Here is a 21,987-nt window from a genome sequence, read left to right as displayed (position 1 = left end):
TTTTTTTTCTGCTTATGTGCCTAGAACGTTTAATGTCACTTTAGGGTGGCGGGTGAGTGAACGGGAGGGTGGGAGTGGTGTGGGGGTTCTTCGCACCCCGAGCCGGGATGGGTGCGTGTCACCGCTGTTTGGAGCTGCTGCGTCGCTCAGCTGTAGTTGTGCAGTTAAGCGGGGTTCCCTGACCCGCCTGGGATTAACCCATCGTACTGGTTGGGTTAATATCCGTGTTCATCGGTTCCGTCAGTGTGCCCGTTTCTCACAGTGCAGTAGACACTGTATCTCCAATAGTCTGATCTTAAAAGTATGTGTATGTTATAGCAACACTAGAAGTTTAAGCTTTGAAAAGGCTTTCTGAACAAAGCACCACGTTATGAGCCTCTAATATTTATCTTTGAGCTGGAATTTATCATAACTACTGAAGAGGTGAATTTTTGAAAGATTATAAGAAAATCTATATAACAGATTTTTCCAGTAGCTCAAATAAAGTGTTTATGTGGTTTTATATAATTGGGTATGACTGAGGAATTTCATAATGCTTTCAAACAATTGCAGAATTTTAATTCCGTTACCTTTCCTGTAATCCCAACTTTTATCAAATTTTTACATTTAAATCACAGCTCTAAGAGGCATTTATGGTATTTCTTACTATTTTACAAAAATTATGTTCCTGGGTATGAAGTAACCCCTCGCATCACAGGTGGAGCTTAAAAGGAAGCTGAAAGCAGCGACTGCCTGAATCATGTCTCATTCAAAGGGCAACTGGAGCCCTAAGTTTCTTGGAGGGTTTTAAAATCCTCGGATACACATTATGCCATCACATAGATCTGTGATCTAGTAGAGTTTTATTCTGTATTTTTATGTATATGCTTGAACACATGTATATGGATGTTGTAGGCAAGAAAGTTCTTGCCTACAACAAGAAATCTCCTAATAAAGTTATCCGTCGCTCTCTGTAATCTGTCCTTATCGGTCTGTAACTTCACCACATGCAAACTTTTTCAGCTGAAGTTTTCAAGCCTTGCACCTTGCCTAGGGAGGATTTTTTTGTTTTGTTTGGAAGGCTTCATCAAAAATGCTTTCTTGTTGGTGAAAAATTGGCAGTGTTGCTCACAGCTAATTTTGCGGGCTTGGAGCAGGAGCTCAAATTTGACAGAAACTTGCTCCGAGTTCAGCAAGATGGCTTTAGCTGTCCCCAGGAGGAACTGTTCAAGCTTCACACCTTGCAGCACAGGCAAACATGCAGTAAAAACTAATTTTACACTGTCTCTAAGTGTGTGTGTGTGCGTGTGTGTTTTGGGAGGGGGGGAATGAGCTTTCCTTTTGGTGCCGTGTCTATATGCCCAGTTTCCCTGAACATCAGCCAGCCCTTTGGTGCCCTGTAGTCTCGTGGAAGGAACCAGGACGGGTTCGAGTCCCGCTCGTTCCGTTGACCAGCGACCGTTCAGTCCACGTACTTCACTGCCCCTTTTCCTGAGCGAGCCTTCGTCACTCTCATCCTGGAACTGTTTCCTCCCGTCTCTCAGGCGCTTGGCCATGACGCTCTTCAGCAGATCATGCCAGACGTGCTTGGCTGCGTTGCCTGCGACCACTGCTTTGATCACTAAATGACACCTTTTTCAAAGCCAAGAAAAGAGTGCAGGAGTCCTGGGTTTTGGCACTCTATTGCTGTTAAGCCAGTAAGTCTGTGTGCCTCTAGCAAAGCATGTGCATTGTGCCCTCTTTCTAGGAGTTGGTCCATGTGGAAGATTAAAAATAGTAATAATAATAATAATAATAACATTTTACTGCTTTTGGTCGCAGTATAATTGCAGGGAGGCGTTCTTTCAGATCTAAAGTTCTGGGCATCCAATTCAAACGATGAACTAGGAAGATTGTTTTGGCTGCATCAAGTAAAATTTCTGAGGGTGTTTTTGCCTCTGCGCACTGCACCCATCCTCTCCTGTGCATCAGTGTGATTTGGCATTTGTAGAGTCAAGGGACACCAGTTCAGCTGTCCCTTACAATCGGACAGAGGTCCTGCACAGGGAACATGCATTCCTGTGATTTAAAGATGTAAGAATGTAAATGCACAGTGGGGAAAAAATGTGGTTTCATTAATGTTCAACTTTGGCATTTCTAGTGTGCATGTGCTAGACTCTACAACTGTTGCATTTCCCTTTTCATTATAACTTCTGCCTGTAGTAAATACTGACATACAAATGTCTTCACGTTTTATGTATATTTTTACGTTAAAAAATATGTATGCTGTGTAGATGCAATAGAATGGGAGCAAGACAATTTTTTTGTCAGGGTTCTTAAAAGAAATGTATATTATTGAAGCCTTTCTTAAGCTCAGTTGCTCTACTTAGACATTTAGAGACCGACATCCAGGTTTCCAAATGTGGAAATAAATAAATAAAACGAAGCACGATTTAAAGTACCTAGGCTCAAACATCATCCCTGCTCAGAAAGAAACAGAATAAAATAACACAACTGGCATGGCTCAAACACAGATGCTACAAATAATAAACTGTTCGAGTTTACATCCGATTTTATTTCAACTACCCTTCTCCAGGAATTATGGAACCAGCTAGAAAGGGACTTAAAAGCTCCCTCCGCCGGAGCACCAGCCCCCGTCCACCTCGGCTCCCTCTGCGCGAGGCTGCCCCGCTGCCGGGGCGAGCACGGAGGCGGCTTCCTTCCTATCCCTTTCCTTCCCTTTCCTTCCCTTCCCTTTGGTGTCTGTTGTCAACAGCCCTGGCTGCCACCAGCAGTCAATTTGTAGCTGCATCACTGTGTGTATTACTGTTCACATCGATAGTGCAATTAATGTTGAAGTCAATTTTGGTGTTAATTTTAGGCCATGATTAGTGTTGACACTGTGTGTCAAACTAATGGCATTTATGAGTGCCGTGAAAACGAACGTTAGTTAATATCATGTTTTTACTATCTGTTAATGGTTACATTAAGCCAAAGATCTAGTGGGAGAAGGTGTGTATAAAATTATATATATAAAACTTGTGTGTAATATATGTGTGTCATGCTATTCTGCATTGCTGGTGTTATTCAGGGAGCAAATGACATCTGAGCGCTGAATCCTAATCACAGTTTGGAACATCAGAAATAATGATCACTTCTGATCGGAGGTTGTGAATAATTCATCTGCTTTGATTTTCACGTTCTGTCCAGTGATACTTTTCAAACCAAATGTGTTCCTACAGGAGAATAATGGTCCCACTTCTTATGGAAATACTGTGGCACAAATCATTTTGCCAACATAAAAACAGTTAAATAAGATGGTTCTGGCTTTTATTTTTTCCTCCCTCTCTTCTTCGTTCCTGGAGCTGCTGGGAATAGAGCTGTGGCAAGAGAAGCACTTCCAGACTGTGCTGGCTCTTAAAAAGAGCCTGTTTGAAACCACTGCCGCTTACCATCGCCCATTAGTGTTCTGACAGTGCTCTTAGGTGATTAGCTCAGCCTGTCTAATTAACCTGTGAACTCTCCATTTTTTGGCATGCCGCCGTTAACTTAAAAATCTCATCACTTTTTTTTTCTGAAATAGAAAGCTATCCTCCACTACCCATAAATTTAAACAGAATCTACATTGTTCATGGGGAAAAAAGCCTTAGCTGAGCCCTGTGATTTTTATTACTGGATAAATGGCACAAAATATAGTATGTATTGGGGATGCAAAAAGGCACACAAATTATTGAAGTGGTGCACTTCAATTTCTTTCTTTTTTTAAAGAGCATGTGATTGCACCGCATTTATCAGTTACGGACTATTTTCAAGAGTTTATGTAGTTACTGTGCCTTGGCTAAATAGTTTTTCCTATTCTACTAACCAGCAGCAGCAAAAGGGATTTTGCTTGCGTAGAGGATACACAATCCCGGATTAGGAAGCTATTTGAGGATCTCTGCTATGATTTGAATTTTCTCAATAGGAAGTGTTTTGAGTATGGATGTTTTTGTAGTAATGTCAAAAATCAACAAGTTGATGAAATTGAGAAAAATGTCTTATATCCTGGGAGGCAGAGAGAGCCTGCGAGACTGGTCTGGGAAACTAGCCCAGCTCTGTCACTGGTGCAGGTGTTAGTTCCTCTGCCTCCCGCGTAAGCTGAGGGTGCCAGCGTTTTACTTTCGGTGCGTTGTGATCCTTGCGTAGGCTTCCCGCGATGCCCGTGCACGTTCCTATCTTGCACTTCGCTGCAGCAACAAGGAAGGATTTAGTGAACGCAAAGCCTGAGCGTTTCTCCGGTGGCTCGTGTAGCTTGTGTTCGTCCTCCGGCGCTGCCTGGCGCAGCCCTGGCTGATGGCATCAGTGTCGCTGCATGGGGGCAGCTACTTCGATACACCCCTGTGAATTAGCGTTAATTCTGTGCTACTTTGGAAGAAGTTTGTGGTGCAGTCTTAAAGAGAATAGTACTCCATCTTCCCTTTGGATTTCTGTCAAGAACTAAAGTTGTTCCCTGAGGCTGGTGTCAGCTTGGGCAAGTGCCCACTTGCGGGTTTTAGTGATGGTGGAGAAAAATAAGCCTGCAAAATGCAGTAGAGGACTGAGCTGCAGGAGGTGATGGGGGTACCGATGGGCATCCCCTCTTTCTTAGAGGCTGATCCTGTAGCCTTGAACTTTGGATTTGCAGATTTTTTTCAGTCTGCTGTTTCTAATTACAAGCTTGCCCACCATAGAGAGTCCGAAGCAGAGACACTTAATATCCAGCCTGTGACATCTCTCTTCCTGTAACAGTGAGGTCAGAAGGAGAAAGCTTACCTTTCTTGTCCTTCTTTTCATGCTTTTTTTGCTTTGTTTTCTCCTGTGAAAGTCCAGTAATAGAAAGGCAGAAGTCCCAAGATGCCCTCTGGCTGTGAAGATTTATTTGGGATCAATGAGGTTGCTCTTTCAGGCTCTGGACAGGTTGCCTGTGTGACCCCTGGTGTCTTTGCTAAGGAGCCTTTCATCTGTGCCTGGCCTCCAGCTGCATCCACTTGTTGTACAGCATTAAAAGTTACCCTTTCATTTTGCAACAATTCTGGTATTTTGACGAAGCAACTTACTGACCTTTTGGGATTTATGCTTCTGTCTTTGGAACTGCTGCAGGAGCTCTCTCTTCCAAACACTACCGTCAGATGCTAAGATGTAACTGTAAATCTGCAAATATTCAAAAGCAAACAAGCAGATTAATCCCTTACAACATATCGGTCAAAACAGCACTGGGTGAAACTGAGACCAATGAGAAGGTGAACTGAAACACCATCTTCCCATTAACCTACAATCTCAGCTCTCAAAAGGGGAGGTGTAAGGGAAGGATCTGCCAGTAGCCAGCTCTAATATTTTTGGATTGCTGCCTGCTTTATTTCCAATGACCCTTTGATTAATTCCTCTGTCTTTTTATTTTTTTAATGAGGCTATTATGGCATATCTTATTGCAGATGCTGATTGGATCTCAACTGTGTATTGTGCCATTTTGATTTGGACTGAATAGCACATATCTGTCTGCTGCTTCTCCCCTCTCCCCCTCCCGCTTTAGTTCATAATGTTCAGTATGCCGAGTCTCCGCGCTGAGAGTTTCAGCCCTCCTGATTGCAGAGGATGTGCAATCGGCTTGAGGAATGTGTACTCAGAGCTTATGATCCTTGAGCAAGCTGAGACTGGGTGATGCATGGGGGCTTCAGGGGACGCTGCTATTTCCATCTGTTAATGGCACTCCGTGATGGCCATCTCCCTTGTGCAGTGATATGCAGAGGCGAAGAGATGGGAGGTGCAGGGCACAGATGCTGCTCATCTCCATAAGATGGGCCAGAAGAGATCGTCTGATGATTTACAAAGAAAAGAAGAATAAGCAGCTAAAGCGTTACTTAACCAGGTGGGGCTGGAAGGAAGCTGCTGCACTATTTGGGAAGGAAAAGGGAAAGAGCCAAAGGAATGAAAGGAAAGGCATAAAAAATGGAGGTAGTTACAAAATAAAAAGATTATTAAAATGAGGGTGGGGTGAGAGAGAACCAGTGTGATGAGGTTCTGCGGTGATCACCTGGGTAGCCTAAACAGATGGTCAGGCGTCCAGYAGAGCAGAACATCCAGCCTAACCGTGTGTGTTCTGTTGCGTGGCATAAAAGCAGCATGCGGTGAGAGGGGCGTTTGCAGAATGTATTTTGGACCTGTGACAAATCCCTGAATGGAAAGCGGGAGGGCCGGTGGTAGTGCCTTGGGTGGGAAGAAAGCAGCAGAGTGGAGGATGTGCTCCAGTGGCGGTGGTAAGGCTCAAGTCCTGCCAGCTGTGCTCAACACTGGCAGTGCACATCAGAGCTCTGTTCATGGAGTTCCCAAAGAAAACTGGTGAAGTGCAACACATCATACAAGAAAAATGGCCCATGTGTTGGTTCCCTCTTTCACTACTTGAAGGTATACATTTACTTTTTTTTTCCTCCTCTCTCTCTGTTCTTTGATTGCAGGTTGGGATGGTGGCCTGGAAAATGACTCTCAAAACCCCTGAGTATCCAGAAGGCCGTGATATCATTGTCATTGGCAATGACATTACATACCGAATAGGTTCTTTTGGGCCTCAAGAGGATGTGCTGTTCCTGAGGGCTTCTGAGCTGGCTCGGACACATGGTATTCCCCGTATCTATGTGGCTGCCAACAGTGGAGCCAGGATTGGTTTGGCTGAGGAGATTCGGCACATGTTCCACGTCGCCTGGGAAGACCCGGATGACCCATACAAAGTAAGGAGGCACTGGAATCGGAGGTGAAACTGTAGCGCACAAGATAGTCTTATTTTTACAAAGACTGTTTTAATAGAGGTGAGCTACGTATTTGCCAGACAGTTAGGTCCAAAGTTCTCCTTGGTATCAGGTCTCTCAGACAGTAGAATTGGTATCCAAAATGAACTGGCACTAAAGGATGAAAGAACCCCCAGGTTTCACTGGCCTCAGCTAGAGCCCTGATGCTGAGGAAGGATGTTCTTACCACTGTCTGGGATTAAATTCTGCTCCCTTGAAAGTTGTCTTTTTGGAAGGGGTTGCTGGAGGTCTGAAAGGGACTACAGATGAGAATGAAATGAATAAACTGTTTTTCCCTGCAGGGATACAAATACTTGTACCTGACTCCTCAAGACTATAAGAAAGTCAGTGCCCTGAACTCAGTTCATTGTGAGCATGTGGAGGACAATGGAGAGTCCAGGTAAGCACAGACCAGTCAGAAGGAAAACCTTTCTGTTCGTCCTTGGGAATACGAGAAGGTGATATACTCGCATCCTTGTCTTCAGCTAGAATATTCTTTAGGATCAACTTATGTAGAAAGCCATAGCTCTGTGTGCTCAGAGTACGGAGCAACAGAGTAACAAGCTGTATCATGAAATGCCTTGTTTGAGGTAGTGCCCTGTTGACATAGTGGTACTGCCTAGGGGTCCCAGTCACGACTGAGGGTCCTGCAGTGGTAAACRCTGTATGATCAGGAAGATGATTCTTGCCCAAAGGCTTGCAGTCTAAATTTTGAAAAGAGCTTTTCTGCTAGGCTCCATAGCAAGGATAGAAGAGTTTCCCTGAGCGAAGGCTAAGCCTTCCAAGCATTTTTACGAGTTGGGGTGCAGTGGTTGCACTGAACTGTCTTACAACATATGTTTTTCCACACACACGTCTGCTCCAGGCATTTGTATCTTCCCAACTACATCCCATAAGTAGGACCTGTGAAGATGAGGTGCCAAGAAACTTTGGGAGCCAGAACACAGCTGCAGTGGTGCTCCTGGGGGAGGGAGGAGGATGTGCTGAGGAAGGAGAGARACGCTACTTTGCAGACTGGCAAGCTCTGAAAGAACAAAAGGCTACTGCAGGGTGTGGGGATGTGTGCCTGCCCGTGTGCGCAGCACGGGAGCTGGTGGCTCACTTCAGTGAAGCACTTAAGTACATGCGGAAGTACTTTACTTAGCAAGGGCCTAGTGGAAAAGACAGAAGCCAGTCTGAGAGAGCTGAATAAGAAGGGACAGGACTGGGGAAGAAAGGCGTGAAAGAAGAAAGTGAAGAAAAGGTAAGAGCCTAATTATAATCTCTTGTTCTGTTTTTCTCCTTTTGGCTGCATTCTCTTCCTCCCTTGCCCTTTATTCTATGATCAGTCTGCTCCTCATATCCTATGGGAATGACAGAGGAACATTTCTCACAGGCGTTCCTCTCCCTTGGCATTTCCTCTCTGCAATGCTGCTTTGACTGCTCGTATGTGGGACTGCTCCATGGTGTTCAGCAAGGCTGCAGAACRAGCTCATGTATAGGTCCTGGCCGGGTATTATGCACATTAGTCTTTGGAGCCTTAATGATATTTAGTCACTTTTCATTTTCTTTGTAGCAAACTGATTCAGCAAATCACTGGACCTTGTGACTCAAAGGCTGTATGTGTCTCCCTCAGGTATAAGATAACAGATATTATCGGGAAGGAAGACGGACTTGGAATAGAGAACCTCAGAGGATCTGGCATGATTGCTGGAGAATCATCTTTAGCCTATGAGAGTATTATCACCATCAATCTGGTAATCCCCCTCTGCTTTCTGTTCTTCAGACTGTATCGTCTGTTTCAGCTGAAAATCTTGCAGTGAAATCCAAAAGATACATCTGGGATCAGACTTTTTGTTGATGTAAATTGGCTCATCCCCATCGACTTTGAGCAACACTATTTGCACCATTACAGGCCTGGATCTGTTTCAGACTAAATTTAAAACACCTTTGGAAAGCAGTCATTTTATTTCCTGTTTGCGCTGTCTATAAGCTACTGCTCCTCTTCTTTGAAATAAAATACATACATTATCAGATACTTTGCTTTACAAAAAGAATAGATTCTGGAGTTTTGCAATGAGAGGTAGTTTTTGTAGCCTTGTAATACAAAAATGGACTGGTTTTATCAAGACATTTGAATTGAGAGGTTTTGGCTGTGTGATAGGACAAATCAAGTGTGGTCTTTTTTTTTAGGTTACATGTCGGGCAATTGGAATTGGGGCTTACCTTGTTCGGCTAGGGCAGAGGACTATCCAGGTTGAGAACTCGCACATAATCCTGACCGGCTGTGGAGCCCTCAACAAAGTAAGTTTTTACATCTCTAACTGATTTCAGTCTTAAGAGCTATGTGAAGTGAGTTGGTATTTCTGTGAGTTCAGCCTGAGAGTCAAGGAGCTGCCACCACTGTACCTGCTGTTGCACTTGGACACTTTTGCTGTTAGATTATGGAAAAGCTGTGGAGAGGGCAAGACTCGGAGCCTTAACGCACCCTTCTCAGTCTGCTCCAGCTCAGGGCTGTGTCACAGGGCAGCGTTGGGGAAACTTTCTTGCTTTTGCAGTCTTTTTTCTTTTTCTTTTTCTTTCTTTTTTCTCTGGTCAGAAAACAAGTCCTTTCATGCACCTGTTTTTTTCTTGAGAAGAACATCATACTGACAGCTAGGGGCCCTGCTCCAGGCGTCCTGGTTGGAGATTGGGCAGGGGACCTAGCCAGGGCTGCAGTTGTAAGGGCTTGAGCATGAAGAGGTGAAGGGGAGAAGGAGAAATAGCTTTTAACATGGGTTGTGTGCAATGACGAAATGACCGAAGTAGAGGAGCCCAAAAAGTGGGCACCACCGTCTCCCACCCRCTGTGTACTGTCACAGAGGAAACAGGGCTGTTTCTAGTGGCACAAGGGTAAATCAAAAGTCAGCAAACTGGGGGCATATGAAACCCCGCAGCAAACAGGTGGGAGGATTGCCCCCTGCACATGTGCACGGGTGAGACACGTGCACGTGTGACATGGAGCGTGCGGACAGCTGTTGTGTGTGCTTGTGGAGCCRGGCCACCCCGTGGTTTGCGGTTGCGTGGGTGTGTGGTAGTGAGTGCTGGTGAAGCGGCGAAGGGCTGGCTGGCRTTTGGGAGGAGGCCTCTGGCAGAGGAGTGTGGCCGTGCCTGGGAGACCCTAGGTTTCAAAATGTGCGAGCCAGAGTCACCCTGAGCTCTCAGCCATCCACAGCGTGTCGCGTTAATCCTGGGGGAGCCCTGAAGCCTRAGAAAGAGTGTGCGGCTGGAGAATATCAAGGACTGAGACCTGCTGGAAATCTCGGCTGGGGGGGCAGGGAGAACAACGCAGGCTCTAAGGAAACTTACTGCTTTCACTGCTGAAGTGGCTCTTTCTTTTCCACCAAAGGCGATTTTTCTCCTTTGCTGCCCCACGCCTATTAATACCATAGCCTCCAGGTCCTTGTCTGCAGCAGGCAGGGCTCGCAGCCGACTCGCGCTCGCCCCTCTCGGCGCGGGCTTTGTCCGCGCGGGCGCCGGGCTGGCGCGGGCGCGAGTGCCCTCCCCGTTGTGCCGCTTTGTTCCCCGGCGCTCCCCGGCACCTGGGGTGGCTGTGCTTCAGCGCAAGCTGCGTTTCGAGGAGTGCCTGCCCTACAATGGGAGATGAAAGGAAAATAGTCTCGCGTTGAATTATTCCACTGAATAAAGGGGCTCTGCAGAGAATGAAGCATTGATCCGATCAACTCTAGGACGCAGCACCCTCAGTTAGATCTCTTACACGCATCACACACACCTGCATCGATGGAAGGAAAAGAGGCATTTGAAGATTCATCCTTTAAAAAGAAATTGAGTCGGTTTAGTGCTTGCTGAAGTGGAATATGTTGCCTGGTTCCAGCTGTCATTTGGTGGGGATYGGGGCCCTGCAGAGCTTCCCAGATGGCAGGGCCCATGTGTTTAGTCCTCCACTTTTACTCTTCTTTCCAGGTTCAACTGCATTCTCTACCCATGGAGTGAATGTTTGTTTTTATAGGACTAGATTAATCTCACTTAATTTTAGGCATTTAAAAATTATCTAAATTAAGCCCCTGTCATCTGTCAGCAGGCATGGGCAGAAGGAGATGCTTTCTGGGGGGGATTTTTCCTATCCTAAGAGTTTCGGCAGGGAGAAGTGTATCCTTTCCTCTCCCTCCCCACAGCCTGTTGGAAAGGCATATATATTTATGTAGGCGCTGAACCTCTTCCTGCCTAAAGGTCAGACAAAGGAGGAACCTAGTGCAGCCTACCCAGCTTTCCCAGAAAGAGGCCTGAAGCCCAGACCCAGTGTAAGTTTGCCTGTCCTTCAGTAGTGTGAGGCCAGGAATTCACACCTGGACACACCTGGAGGTTGTGTGATGTGTCTTGCTAATTCCTGTCATCTTCATTTACTGATCCCTGCAGTTATATTCAGAGCTTGAATGGATCCAGCTATGACTGTGTCCCTGAACTATGTCTGATGTTGTGAAATGATCTCTGGGACTAATCTGACCTGGCCAAACTCACTCCACTTGAGATTTTAAGCAGGGTGTGATGCAAAAGGTGAATGCTAATGCATTTGCATCATCTTGCCACTGAGGCAATATCTACTTCCGACTTATCCTCCATCTCCCACTTCTTATATTTAAAAAGTTAAACAGCTGCCCCTTGAATTTAGGGGGACAGTTCATTTGAATTTTCTTTTGGCTAGAAGTCAGGCCTGTGTCAGCCAGGGGCCAGTTAAACAGAGTCTTCTTTCATAGGACTGTGGAAGCTGTTTGGGCATGATGTGTCTTGTTTATTCTTACCAGTGCACAAATAAGACTCCAGAAGGGTCCTACGGTGGAAACCCATGGTGGTTTTCTCTGTGGAGCAAGTGAACCTTGCTTGTAGTGGATGAGATGTTGAGAAGAGCCCTGTGCAGCAATGTCAGCGCTTCTCCTTGTGGGTGTTAGAAGATCCCTCGTTCGACTGATAGGATCTTGGGTAAAGATCACAACTGAAACATACATAAATAAATGGAAACTGCTACCTTGCATGACAGTTGGAAGTCAATATTTTCCAATACAGTTGCATACAAATATTCCTTTGGCTTTTGCCAATTAAGTGTCAAAGATTTGGAACAAAATTTTTCATTGCTGACTTTAATTATTGTCTCCAAATAGGATGGTGTGCCTAACTTGCGCGTAGTCTTGTGTCTGCATACACCTCCTTTTCAAAATGTCTTCTTCCTGTAAGAAGAGAATGTGCTGTGCAGAAACGTTTCTGCAGCGATGGAGACGATTAGACTTTCAGAGAACAGTGTGGGCTTTTTGCAGAAAGTTGTTTGGTTTTTTTGGTTTTTTTTCCTATGGAATACTAGATTCTTTTTAATATACAAGGGGAGCAGAGGAGACTGTGACAAACGTAATGTGCCAGCAGATCTGTTGCTGCTCTTGTTCGTTATCATTATGTAAAGCCAGCCCGAGGGTTTAGGTGTAGAGGGAAAGGTCCAGCTGCCAAAACCCGTCCGCAACCTATAACTTAGAGGATGAGCTCAAGGTCAGTGTCGTTTTTAGCTGGAGCTAATGTTTGGTTCTGGGGGTTGCCTAATCATGTGCTGGCTGTTCGCTGCGTCTGTGTCACTGCTTCRTAAGTACAGAGGCGTATCGCCGTTAGACACCTGATATCGGGCAGGTTTAGGGATTCTCTCAGCCCCATTGCCTGTCAGGTGCGAGAAGGAAAGTGCACAAGAGCCGTACAAGATTTCCCTCTTCTCGTGATTAAACTGTCTTTGTTTATAGCCCGGACCTGTGAGCCGGGGAAAGGCTTAAGGAAAAGGTGTGATGCTCTCTGGTGGGGRGAATGCTCTGCATGTGGGGCACCGGGGCTGCGTTTCATCCGTCCCCCTTTTGTCTTCACCATTGCATTTCAGCAGGGGGTGGAGAGGTGGAAATGACATTTCATTCCTCTCCTGTGAGTGTGTGCGCGCGCGTGTGCTGAGCCCGCTGACCCCCCTGAAAATTGAAATAATGATAATGCGCGTCTCCTGACTGCATCAAAGTATCAGCACATCAAAAGCCAGGAGGCATGAAATGCAAATGATAAAGTGAAAGCAGATGGATTGTGCATGATCGCCTGATGCCCAATGAATTTTAAAAGGTGCTGGTTCACATGGGGAGAGGGGCTGAAATAAACACGTTATCCCTGCAATTTTTTTTTGTTCTTGCCGCTCACTCCTGACAATATTTTTTCACACTTCAGCGAGCAGCCACTCCATCTCTCTCCCTCCCTCTCCCTCTTTTTCTCTCCCTCTCTCTTTCGCTGTCTACCTCGCACACGTCTCGGGTCATGTCGCCGCAGCTCCGGTGGAAATAATAAGATATAAACCACGAGGTTGTTATTTGCATAGAAATAGCATGGAGCCCCAGGCAGCATGGGAGAAGGACACAGAGATCATTTGTCTAAAATTTTAATGAAAACTTTTGCTGAGGCAGAGATTTTTTTTTAACTTTCCCTGCCTCCCCCTTTTTTTCCACCTCCCTCAACTCCCTTTCCTCGTCATAAGCTTAATGTGGTGCGATTTCATATGAGATAGGTGACGTGCTGCCTCTCACTAACAGGTTAATTTCCATTGCTTTTCTTTTTAATAGAAGTAGGGCTGAAAAGCCCAGCACTCCCAGTCTGATGTATTGCTTATATGGTTCGAGCTTTCAGAGCTGCATTTCATTTCAGTCCTCACAAGGATCTTCCCAAGTCTGTTTCTGACCTATTTTTAATTAGTTTGCACCTTCTTGTCTTTTGTGTTTAAAAGAAATCCCGTCTTTAAGACTGTTTTGTTAACGTAAACAAATGGTGACTTTCGGTCACGTTTTCTCTATGGATTTATGTTCTAGGCTTCTTTTGCTTTTTCTTTTGCRGGGCTGGAGGGTACCAGCTTTGGCAGAGATTTTCAGGGACAGCTACTAATTTGAAACCCCTCAGTTCATTGTGTTCAGCCTGGTATCGCAAGCAGGCGTTTCCTGAGTGCTAATGAGGAGCTGTCCCACATACTGCACTTTACGATGGGACATCTGGAGTGGCTGGTCACTTCTAAAAATGTYGATTTGGGTTTACATGTACAGCAGTGATGTATGTTATTATTAAAGGGAGACTAGGGATGGCCTGAAGGGCAGGAATATGGAGAGTACTGGCACGTGGAGCGTGCCGAGAGGAAGCATCTTGGCGTTGCCAGCTTTCATCGGAGCAGCTGGCTGCAGGCAGAAGGATCCTGGTTTGAYTCGGCTCAGTACCGTGCTGCTCTAGAGAAGTGCAGGAAAGCGCATAGTGGATTATCATGGAAATACAGAGGAAGTTTTGTCCTAACTCCTCTCAGACACTGGCTGACCACATGTTGGGTGAGGTGAAGGAAAAGCATCTAGGCAGCAGATTGCTTTGTTATCTCTGCCTCTTATCTTAGCTTTGTTTTTGCCCAGACTCTCCAGGTTTGGGCTGCCTGAACGGTTCCTCAGGACCTGGACCTGTCCTCTGTTACGCTCGTCCCTGGGGCCCCATGGTGCCACGCCATGAAGTGCTACGTGCCCAAACGTCTGTGTCCCAYGGCCCCCGGGGGGCTGTTGCGGGAGGAGGTCTGGCTGCCGCGTGCGTCTCGGGTGACTGTCGTGTTGTCCTCGACACGCAGCAGGGCTGCTCCTGTCACAGGATGGACGCGGTTCGATGGCAGCACCTCCTGGGTCTCCGCTGGAGGCTCTGCAGCTCACTCAGCCGTAAGGTTACTCGCTCTGCTTCAGGACAAGAAGCGCCTACTGTGTCTGCTGTCCTCAAAGGTCTTGCGTATCTTTTTGAAGTTCTTCCCTTACTGTGTTGTTTGCTTCATACCGTGTCCGTGCAGGTAAGCTAGGGCAACTGAAGAAATCACAGAACTAACTTTCTGAGAAAAAGCTTCTCCCTTTTATTTTGGTGACTTTCCCTCTTCAGGAGAGGACCTTAGCTCCTGGGAAGCATGGTCAGAGCATCTGCAGGGCCTCTGCCTCCAAAGTGCTTTAGAAATTCCACTTGTGCGTTTTGCAGAAGCACTGCACGTTGCAGCTCCAGCACGAGCTCCTGTCGGGAGCGATGAGTTYCTGTAGCAAAGGGGTGGGAGATGCACCCATGAATTGGGCCAGGAGCTATGGATGCCAGCAGGTGAGGGAGCCAGCRCAACCTCACTGGCTGCTGGGCCAGTCAGGAAATGTTGGCTGGGTCTGTAGAAAAATAAAGAGGAATTGCTGAACTTAGAGTAGGCTGCGATCATGCACAAAAGATAAGAGGGAGCTGCAAAGAATGACCTCTTATTTTGTGGTTTTATTTATATGCTATTAAATAAAGTTTAGGTTAGTCTCCAAATTGTGATATAGGTATAGAGGAAATAAAAAAGCACCTATTTTCAGCTTCTAGCAGGATTCAAATATCCATTCCCATGTATGGAGCTTCCTTGGGTACTAGATTAATAAAATGGCCTTTCATCTCTGGATAACCTGACGTAAATCTGTCTAATGTTACCTGCAGGTCCATGAGCAGCACCGAGTTAGCCGCTTTTGGGAGTGCATGCACGTGTGGTCAGTGACCTGCCTGGCCAGAGGGTTCCTCCTGGAAACAGGGTAGCAAATAGGAATTTTGCAGCAGCCGCAGTACAGCTTGCACTGTCTGGAAAATTATGCCAGGTTGCTCTTTGCATGTGTTCGCTGAGCGTGTTGGTGGGGAAGCATCATCTGATAGATGGTTTCAGGCTTGGCTGCTTGTCTATCAGAAGCATTATATATCCGGTAATTTTGGAGATTCTCCCTTACCAGCTGGAGTCTGCCGCGTATTTCGACAAAAGAATCTAAAGAATCTGGTTTGTCAGTWACATCCAAGTGTCTCTTCCCTTGTATTCTTTTAAAAAGGAAAGTTATTTTATTCAGATTGCAACTACTGGACTAGAGTTAGTGTGCCAAGCAYGAGCTTGACAGATGTCACCTGCCAGGAGTATATGTCCATGTGGAGAAAGAGGCAGTAAAGGCAAACAGTCAAAAAACCCTAAAATATGAAATGTTCAAAGCATAGTTAAAAAACAGAACTCTGGACTTCATTTCCCAGTCTGCAACCAGCTGACTGCCTGCTTGTGGTATGTCATTTCTGATCAAAATGGGTTTGGCTGTTACCTGCTGACACTTTGGTCTTCGAAACGAACCAATCTACCAAATTAGTAATGCACTATTTCTGGCAATGTAAATTGGTGGTTTTTGGGGGTGGGAGATATTTTTGAAGAACAGCTTTAAAAGGGATGCGTTTGTGAGACTGACTAGTAGTGGAAGCTTGGTGATTTGCTAGTGCAATATGTAAACATCAAAGAAACTTATAAAAGCTAGTACCAGCAAATGTCCARTGACCTTTCTTGAATGCACCTTTCATTAGCGCAGACACCGCTTGCGCATGGTAAAGACGTTAACATGATAGGTGCCACACTGTGTCAAGATAGTGTAGTGCATGTGTCAGTCGCGTGGCTATGAACGAGTCCCTGAGGACTTGTTGATTCAACAGACCATAATTGCTGCAAGGATCATTTTGACAATCTGCATTTAAAATCCAGCACCCTAACAACCCCTTTGCACAGGGCCAGAAGAGAATATCCTTGGATTTTAAATTCAGTCCTGAATTGTRCTGACTATCACAGCTAGAACTTGGATCCCCGTGGCTGTTTTTGAGGAGCTTTGTGGATCCGTTTTTGTAAATCTGGGGTCGAATTTTGTGGGAGCATCCCCACTACAGTCAGAGGAGTGACGTATATGTGGGCTAGCATGAAACCGGTGTGCTTGGGCACTTCAGCCAAAGTGACGCCGTGATGCTTGTTGTCTACCCTTCTCTTCGCTCTCTTCTGACTGCCACGTGGACATACCCTGCCTGATTGTTGGGGTGTTGTTTGTCTCTGCCCATTGCAGAACTTGTTGGGGTCCTGGGACTCGAATAACGGGGTGACGCCATGGTCAGGACTCAGGAGGAGCAGGCAGAGCGGTTTCTGTGGTGCTGAGCCCACGCAAGAGGCTACCGTGTCAGGTCTGAGGTTCGTTGGCAGAGCTGCGGGGTGAGGAATAGGAAGCTTACGCAGCCTGTCAGTCTGTCGTGTATGAGTGATCAGTCTCCAGTATCGCAAGCAGTAATATTTACCCTCCAATTTCACAATCTGGAAAAATGAAAAAGGGCTCTGCAAGATTGATGCTGTTTGGGAGTTTTACTATAAAATACAGAATGTGGGAAAGGTCTTCTTTTGAGATTCAAGGCAGTGATAGCTTAGTATCTGCTCAAGATGACTCCGGTCTTGGGATTAGATCAAAGCAATCATGTGAGTTAGAACAGCAAGTGCCATCCCTGTCATTCAAAGAAGCATTATAATTATTAATGCATGTTATGAATCTTTCTGTAGTGGCACAGTAAGACTATTAGGAAGATATGTATATGTGCAATGTGTTTGAGAATGCTAATCAAAGAGGGCCTAAGAAATGTCAAACGGGAATTGACATTTCAAGAGCATTACGTGTTTAGTCAGTACCTCTTGTGGATCTCACCAAGGTTACCCCGCTCTCGGCTCCAGCTGGGGGAAGCAGGAGGGGCTGCTGTGCTTTGCTTGGGTGGTTGCAGCAGAGGACATGGTGGGAGCAGGAGCAGTGTCATGAGTGGAGGCTCTCTTGGGTGCTGGATCTCAGGGTGCTGCTGGAGGGACCTCACTGCCGTAGATCACCTTTCCTCTAACGCCAACAAAGCCACTTTGGTTTGGGAACCAAGATCAGAATAGAGCTCTTGGCAGAGCCGGTCTCAGTTAAGCAGCRCTGAGCAGCAGGAGGAAAACAGATTTCATTTCTTTTAAAGTCATGGCAGTGCCAAGCAGTAGCTGCTGGTAGTGGCTGGTTGATGGCTGTCCTGGTAGCACAAAGGCCTTTGCTCTGTGCAGGGACATTGATGGAGGCCGAGTGGATGCCTGGACTTCAGACAAACACAAATAAACAAACACCAGCCTCCATTTCTACCTTTTGTTTTTAATTGCCTTTCTTTAAGTGGTGATATTTGTGTATTGTTCCCATTAGAGACGATTTATGTTCCAGACATCGCATTATCAGTCCCTTTATGTTTGCTTAGGGAAGAAAGTCTAATAGATTTTTGTTGACTTTTTTTTTCTCCCTCTTTCTATCATTTTTAATATGGATCTTGATCAGTTTATCTATGTGGAAGGTGCCTGTGCCATGGTGCGTGTGTGGATATTTATTCCTGCTAAACAGGAGTTTAGCATATTGGTTCATATTCTGCCTATCTAAATTTCTCCCTGTACCTTCCAGGGAAACTCCTGTGTATTTTAAACCTATCTATATTTCATGTAACAGGAATTGTCTCTCAGATCCTGGTGATCTTTTAGAGCATATTTTTACTGACAGGTTGACTCTGGTACCTGACAGTGCGCCTGAGCTCCAGGGCCGGACCCAGCCTGAACAGGGAAGGAGGCATTTTTCAGAGACGTCCCAGGATAACTGGTCCTCACCTCCCCTGTCTTGGGGTGTCCCTAGGAGATATTTCTTGTGCTACCTCTTGTGGTATCTGGATGGCCTCCCTATGGCTCTTTTCTCCAGTGAATTGCAGAGACATTTTCTGTCATTCTGGATACTTGAGTGGAAACTACAGGAGTGACATTGGAAGATTGTCAAAATACCTCGTGTTTAAGTCCAAACCCACATTGCAAAGTGAACAAGTTACTGTCCTGGTGAAAGAGGTACCTGCGCTGGAGCCTTGGATGATATCCGAATCAGAGGGATCTATTGGGGTTGAGGAGACTAAAAGAATGACCAAAACAAGAACCTTAAGTATTGTGGAGACAAATCATTAATATAGTTTATAGGGCTAGTGTCTAGATTAGGGAACCCCTGTCTGAGACAGATGGGATTTATGAGTGTTTGGACCATGTAGAATAGGGGCCTGTAATTTTAGTTTGCAAAGTATATTGAGTCCTTTTGATTTACCACTGACTGATGGAGTGACCTTGAGCAAAACACACAGCCTCCCTACACTGTGAAAGGAGAGCTAGGCAGGAATTTTTTGACAAGACATTTTTCATTTGAAAATGCCAGTTCATTGAAACTGAAACTCTTCAGGAAAAAGTACCAGTTTTGATGAATTTCTTATTTGGAATTTTCTTTTGTCAAATGAAAAGCTCTTTTTTTTTCTTCCACCTGACTTTTCATTCCAAATTAATTTTTACTTAAAATATCTATAACAAATACTTCAAAGGTTGGAAGCAAACATCTTGACCCTGTCTAATATTTGTTCAGATCTTCAGATTGCAAAATTTGATTTTCTGTTGCAATCCAGAAGAAGGTTTTCTTTTCAAAAATTCCCATAAATTCTTGCAGGATGGAAAAACCGTTTTCTCCCACTAACATTTGATATTGCCCTCTGCAAACAGGATGCCTCTTCTGTATCTAATCGGCCGTGGAGCCTTGGTCCATTTGCACTGGTAAGGTACTTTGGGACCTTCAGGCAGGAGGCGTTGCAGAAGGACAGACTGGAGTTACAGTGTCCATCTGGATGTGTCTTCCCTTGCTGCCTCCAAGGCGAAGTGCAATTGCTCCTTCCCCTTCCCCCTCTGATCTCACCAAATTAAAACAAGAAAAAGGCTCCACCAGCAAGACCTGCTTCTGGATTTGCAGTCAGTAGCCATCTCCAATAACCATCAGGCTGTCAGCTTCCCCCCCAGCTCCCCCTACCTCCCACCTCCCCCATCACTCACCACAGAAAAAAAGAGCTGGAGCCGCAGCTTGAAATATATCATGCAATAGTGTATCATGAATTTCTTGTGAATCACATTGGTGAAGCAGGTTTATTTATTTCTGAGACTTTAAATCAATACAAAGTAGGTCTCTTAGTTCTGAAGCTGGGATGGAGTGTGAAAAAATGAGCCCATTGTACTCTTAAAACTTTGGGGAAAGGAGATGACAGCTATATAATTCCATTTACCAGGCACTAGGGGCTTTAATGTGAAGGTGACAGGGAGCTCTTTGTGCATTTAGAGCACCATATCTTCTAAATAAAAGATCTGTAGACTTGATAGTGGAGTATAGCTCTGACTTTAATAATCTCCAAGCATTAGACCGAGCCAATATGTTCCCAAGTCAGAAGGGTCCCCCACCGAACGCTCGTAAATTAAAAGTGCAGGAACTGCACACATTCATAGATTAGAAATGCAAGAACCGCAGTCCGTTTCCAGGCAGAGAGGAGGTGTCTGCGCCCGTGCCACCGTGCGAATAGCCTAACGCCTCGAGGAAGGGGTCTGCGGAGAAGCACGGCTCTTGCTGGCATCCGAACTCGGCTTGCTTCTCTTGCTCAGTGTTGCCACTATTTTACCCTCTAATGACTTGATGTGTGCCGGGGAAGAGCTGAATGATAGAAATGAGCACTGTAAGATCTGCTGAGGCTTGACTGCACATAATAGCAGTCAGGTTTTAACTTCCTGCATTGTATTTTCTGATGAGACATTCATTTTTATCATTTCTGCCTGTTTATGAAAACAAGGCTATTTATAGTATGTGCATGTGCCTTTTCTGCTTCAGGTTTCTGGCAGGCAATATAAATTGTGGGATGGGAATTGCAATTATTGAAATTATTTGGATAAAAATCTGACACATTTGATATAAACACATGATATGCTCTGAATAATAACAGCACTTAAGTTACATAATGATTCCCATTCAAGGCCTCTGCTGTCATTTTTTCACATCGTTCATCTTTGATGAAACATTTGAGCCACCCAAGTTTGCAGTTATACCAGCTTCGCAGTAAACGTCTCAACTAACTAGCAGCTCAGACAAGAGACACAGAGAAAGCAGCTGGTCATCGCCATTTAGAGTGCTAGAGAATGATTAAAATGCGTGTGWCATGCCTATAAACCTGATGAGAACAGTCTTTTAATGGCTGGAAAGGCTGTTAGAATCCTGCCTCTCCTTTGTACCTTTCCCAAAGATCCTGTAAAGTAAAGAGAAATGTGGTGTCCCATAATAACAGTGAGAGAAGCGTAGAACAAATGAAGTCAGCGTTGAAAATACTGCGTGTGAGTTATGTAAGCATGTAACGTCGAAAGCTGCCTTACCTGGAAGGTAGCACGTGTTCATGCAGTCATGAGCTGAGCTGCAGCACATGCAGCTCCAGATCTCGCGTCTCCTTTGACCGCTTCGCTGAGTGGCCTCATCGCTTTGATGGGATGGAGGCGCAGAGGAATAGTTTTGTCCTGTGGATCCTATTAAATGCACTCCTTTCTGCACGCTTGGGAGGTTTGTCTTTGGGAGCAAAAGAAGGGGAAACGGAGGGGCTTACGTGACTGAGCTGGGTCTGTGGTGCCCAGGAGGCTGTTCGGCAGCAAACGTGGAAGGGGTAGCTGGTGGCAGTCCTGCTTTTTTGGCTGTGGTTGGCGTTAGTGCTTGAAGGGGACGCAGGGGAAAGGCTGCTGGCGTGGAGGAAACCAGAGCTGCTTGCTAATCCCTTCCAGCTGAAGGAGGCGGCAGTTGCTGCACCTAACTAGGAAATGTCAGACCTGCTGTTGCTGTATCCGAAACAGGAGATTATATCCAAAATGCAAAGGTACAGGGATAACGTGCAGGGAAGCAGTAGTAACGGAAGTAGGGGGTCCTCAGAAAGGGCAAGTCTGGGATTTTCAGTGCGGGGATAGTGACCCACGATAGCTTCCTTTTACTGTTAGCATGTCAGACTTCRGGTGGCCAGAAACATGGTTTCTGGATTTTGTATGGCTTTCACTCTTATTTTATCTTGTGACCCAATTAAGAAGAGAGGTGGAGGAAATTTTAATTTAAAGCAAATTTTCTGGTGCTAGAAGCCTATTGTCTGGTGCTTTGCTGATCATGGCTGCTCTTTTTCATCTGTCTTTGCCGCCAAATTAAGCACAAGATCAGAGGTCAAATATTACTAAGTTATACGTGTGTTATATATCTGAGCTTTAAAAATCTGGAACCTGTTCTTTGCCGTCCCTCCTGCTGGACCTTTCTTGATCTCTGTTCTGGGGTGGCTGGCTCTGGTAGCTGCATCTTTGGCTGTTCCCTAGAGTGCTAGTAACCTTTTTCCTAGGAAAGACCTGCTCTGCAAACTTAACCCTTCCGTGCACGTGTTCAGGCATTGCACAGATGCCTTCTGTAAGGCTTGGGCTGATGCTGCTTTCACTTCTTAACCTCCTACTCTGTGTGACCCAGTGTACCTTCGCTGACCCAGACTCTCA

General features: G+C 45.6%; 1 protein-coding gene across 9 annotated transcripts in view; it reads left to right on the top strand.

Moving 5' to 3' along the window:
• Nucleotides 1-21,987, top strand: part of ACACA (acetyl-CoA carboxylase alpha) — a 148,388-nt gene that overhangs the window by 86,399 nt on the left and 40,002 nt on the right. For 8 of the 9 annotated variants that reach the window (XM_026081554.1, XM_026081553.1, XM_026081552.1 and 5 more), the window contains 4 exons: nucleotides 6,429-6,698; nucleotides 7,058-7,155; nucleotides 8,371-8,491; nucleotides 8,928-9,038. In XM_026081554.1, the coding sequence (XP_025937339.1) occupies nucleotides 6,429-6,698; nucleotides 7,058-7,155; nucleotides 8,371-8,491; nucleotides 8,928-9,038 (600 nt within the window). Of the gene's footprint in view, nucleotides 1-6,428; nucleotides 6,699-7,057; nucleotides 7,156-8,370; nucleotides 8,492-8,927; nucleotides 9,039-18,148; nucleotides 18,231-21,987 lie in introns of those variants that run through there. The other variant, XM_026081557.1, reaches the window with a different exon arrangement.

The sequence above is a fragment of the Apteryx rowi genome, unplaced genomic scaffold (genome assembly GCF_003343035.1).
Source record: "Apteryx rowi isolate R43461 unplaced genomic scaffold, aptRow1 scaffold_554, whole genome shotgun sequence".
In the NCBI taxonomy this organism is placed as follows: domain Eukaryota; kingdom Metazoa; phylum Chordata; class Aves; order Apterygiformes; family Apterygidae; genus Apteryx; species Apteryx rowi.
This window is presented reverse-complemented; position numbering and strand designations above follow the sequence as displayed.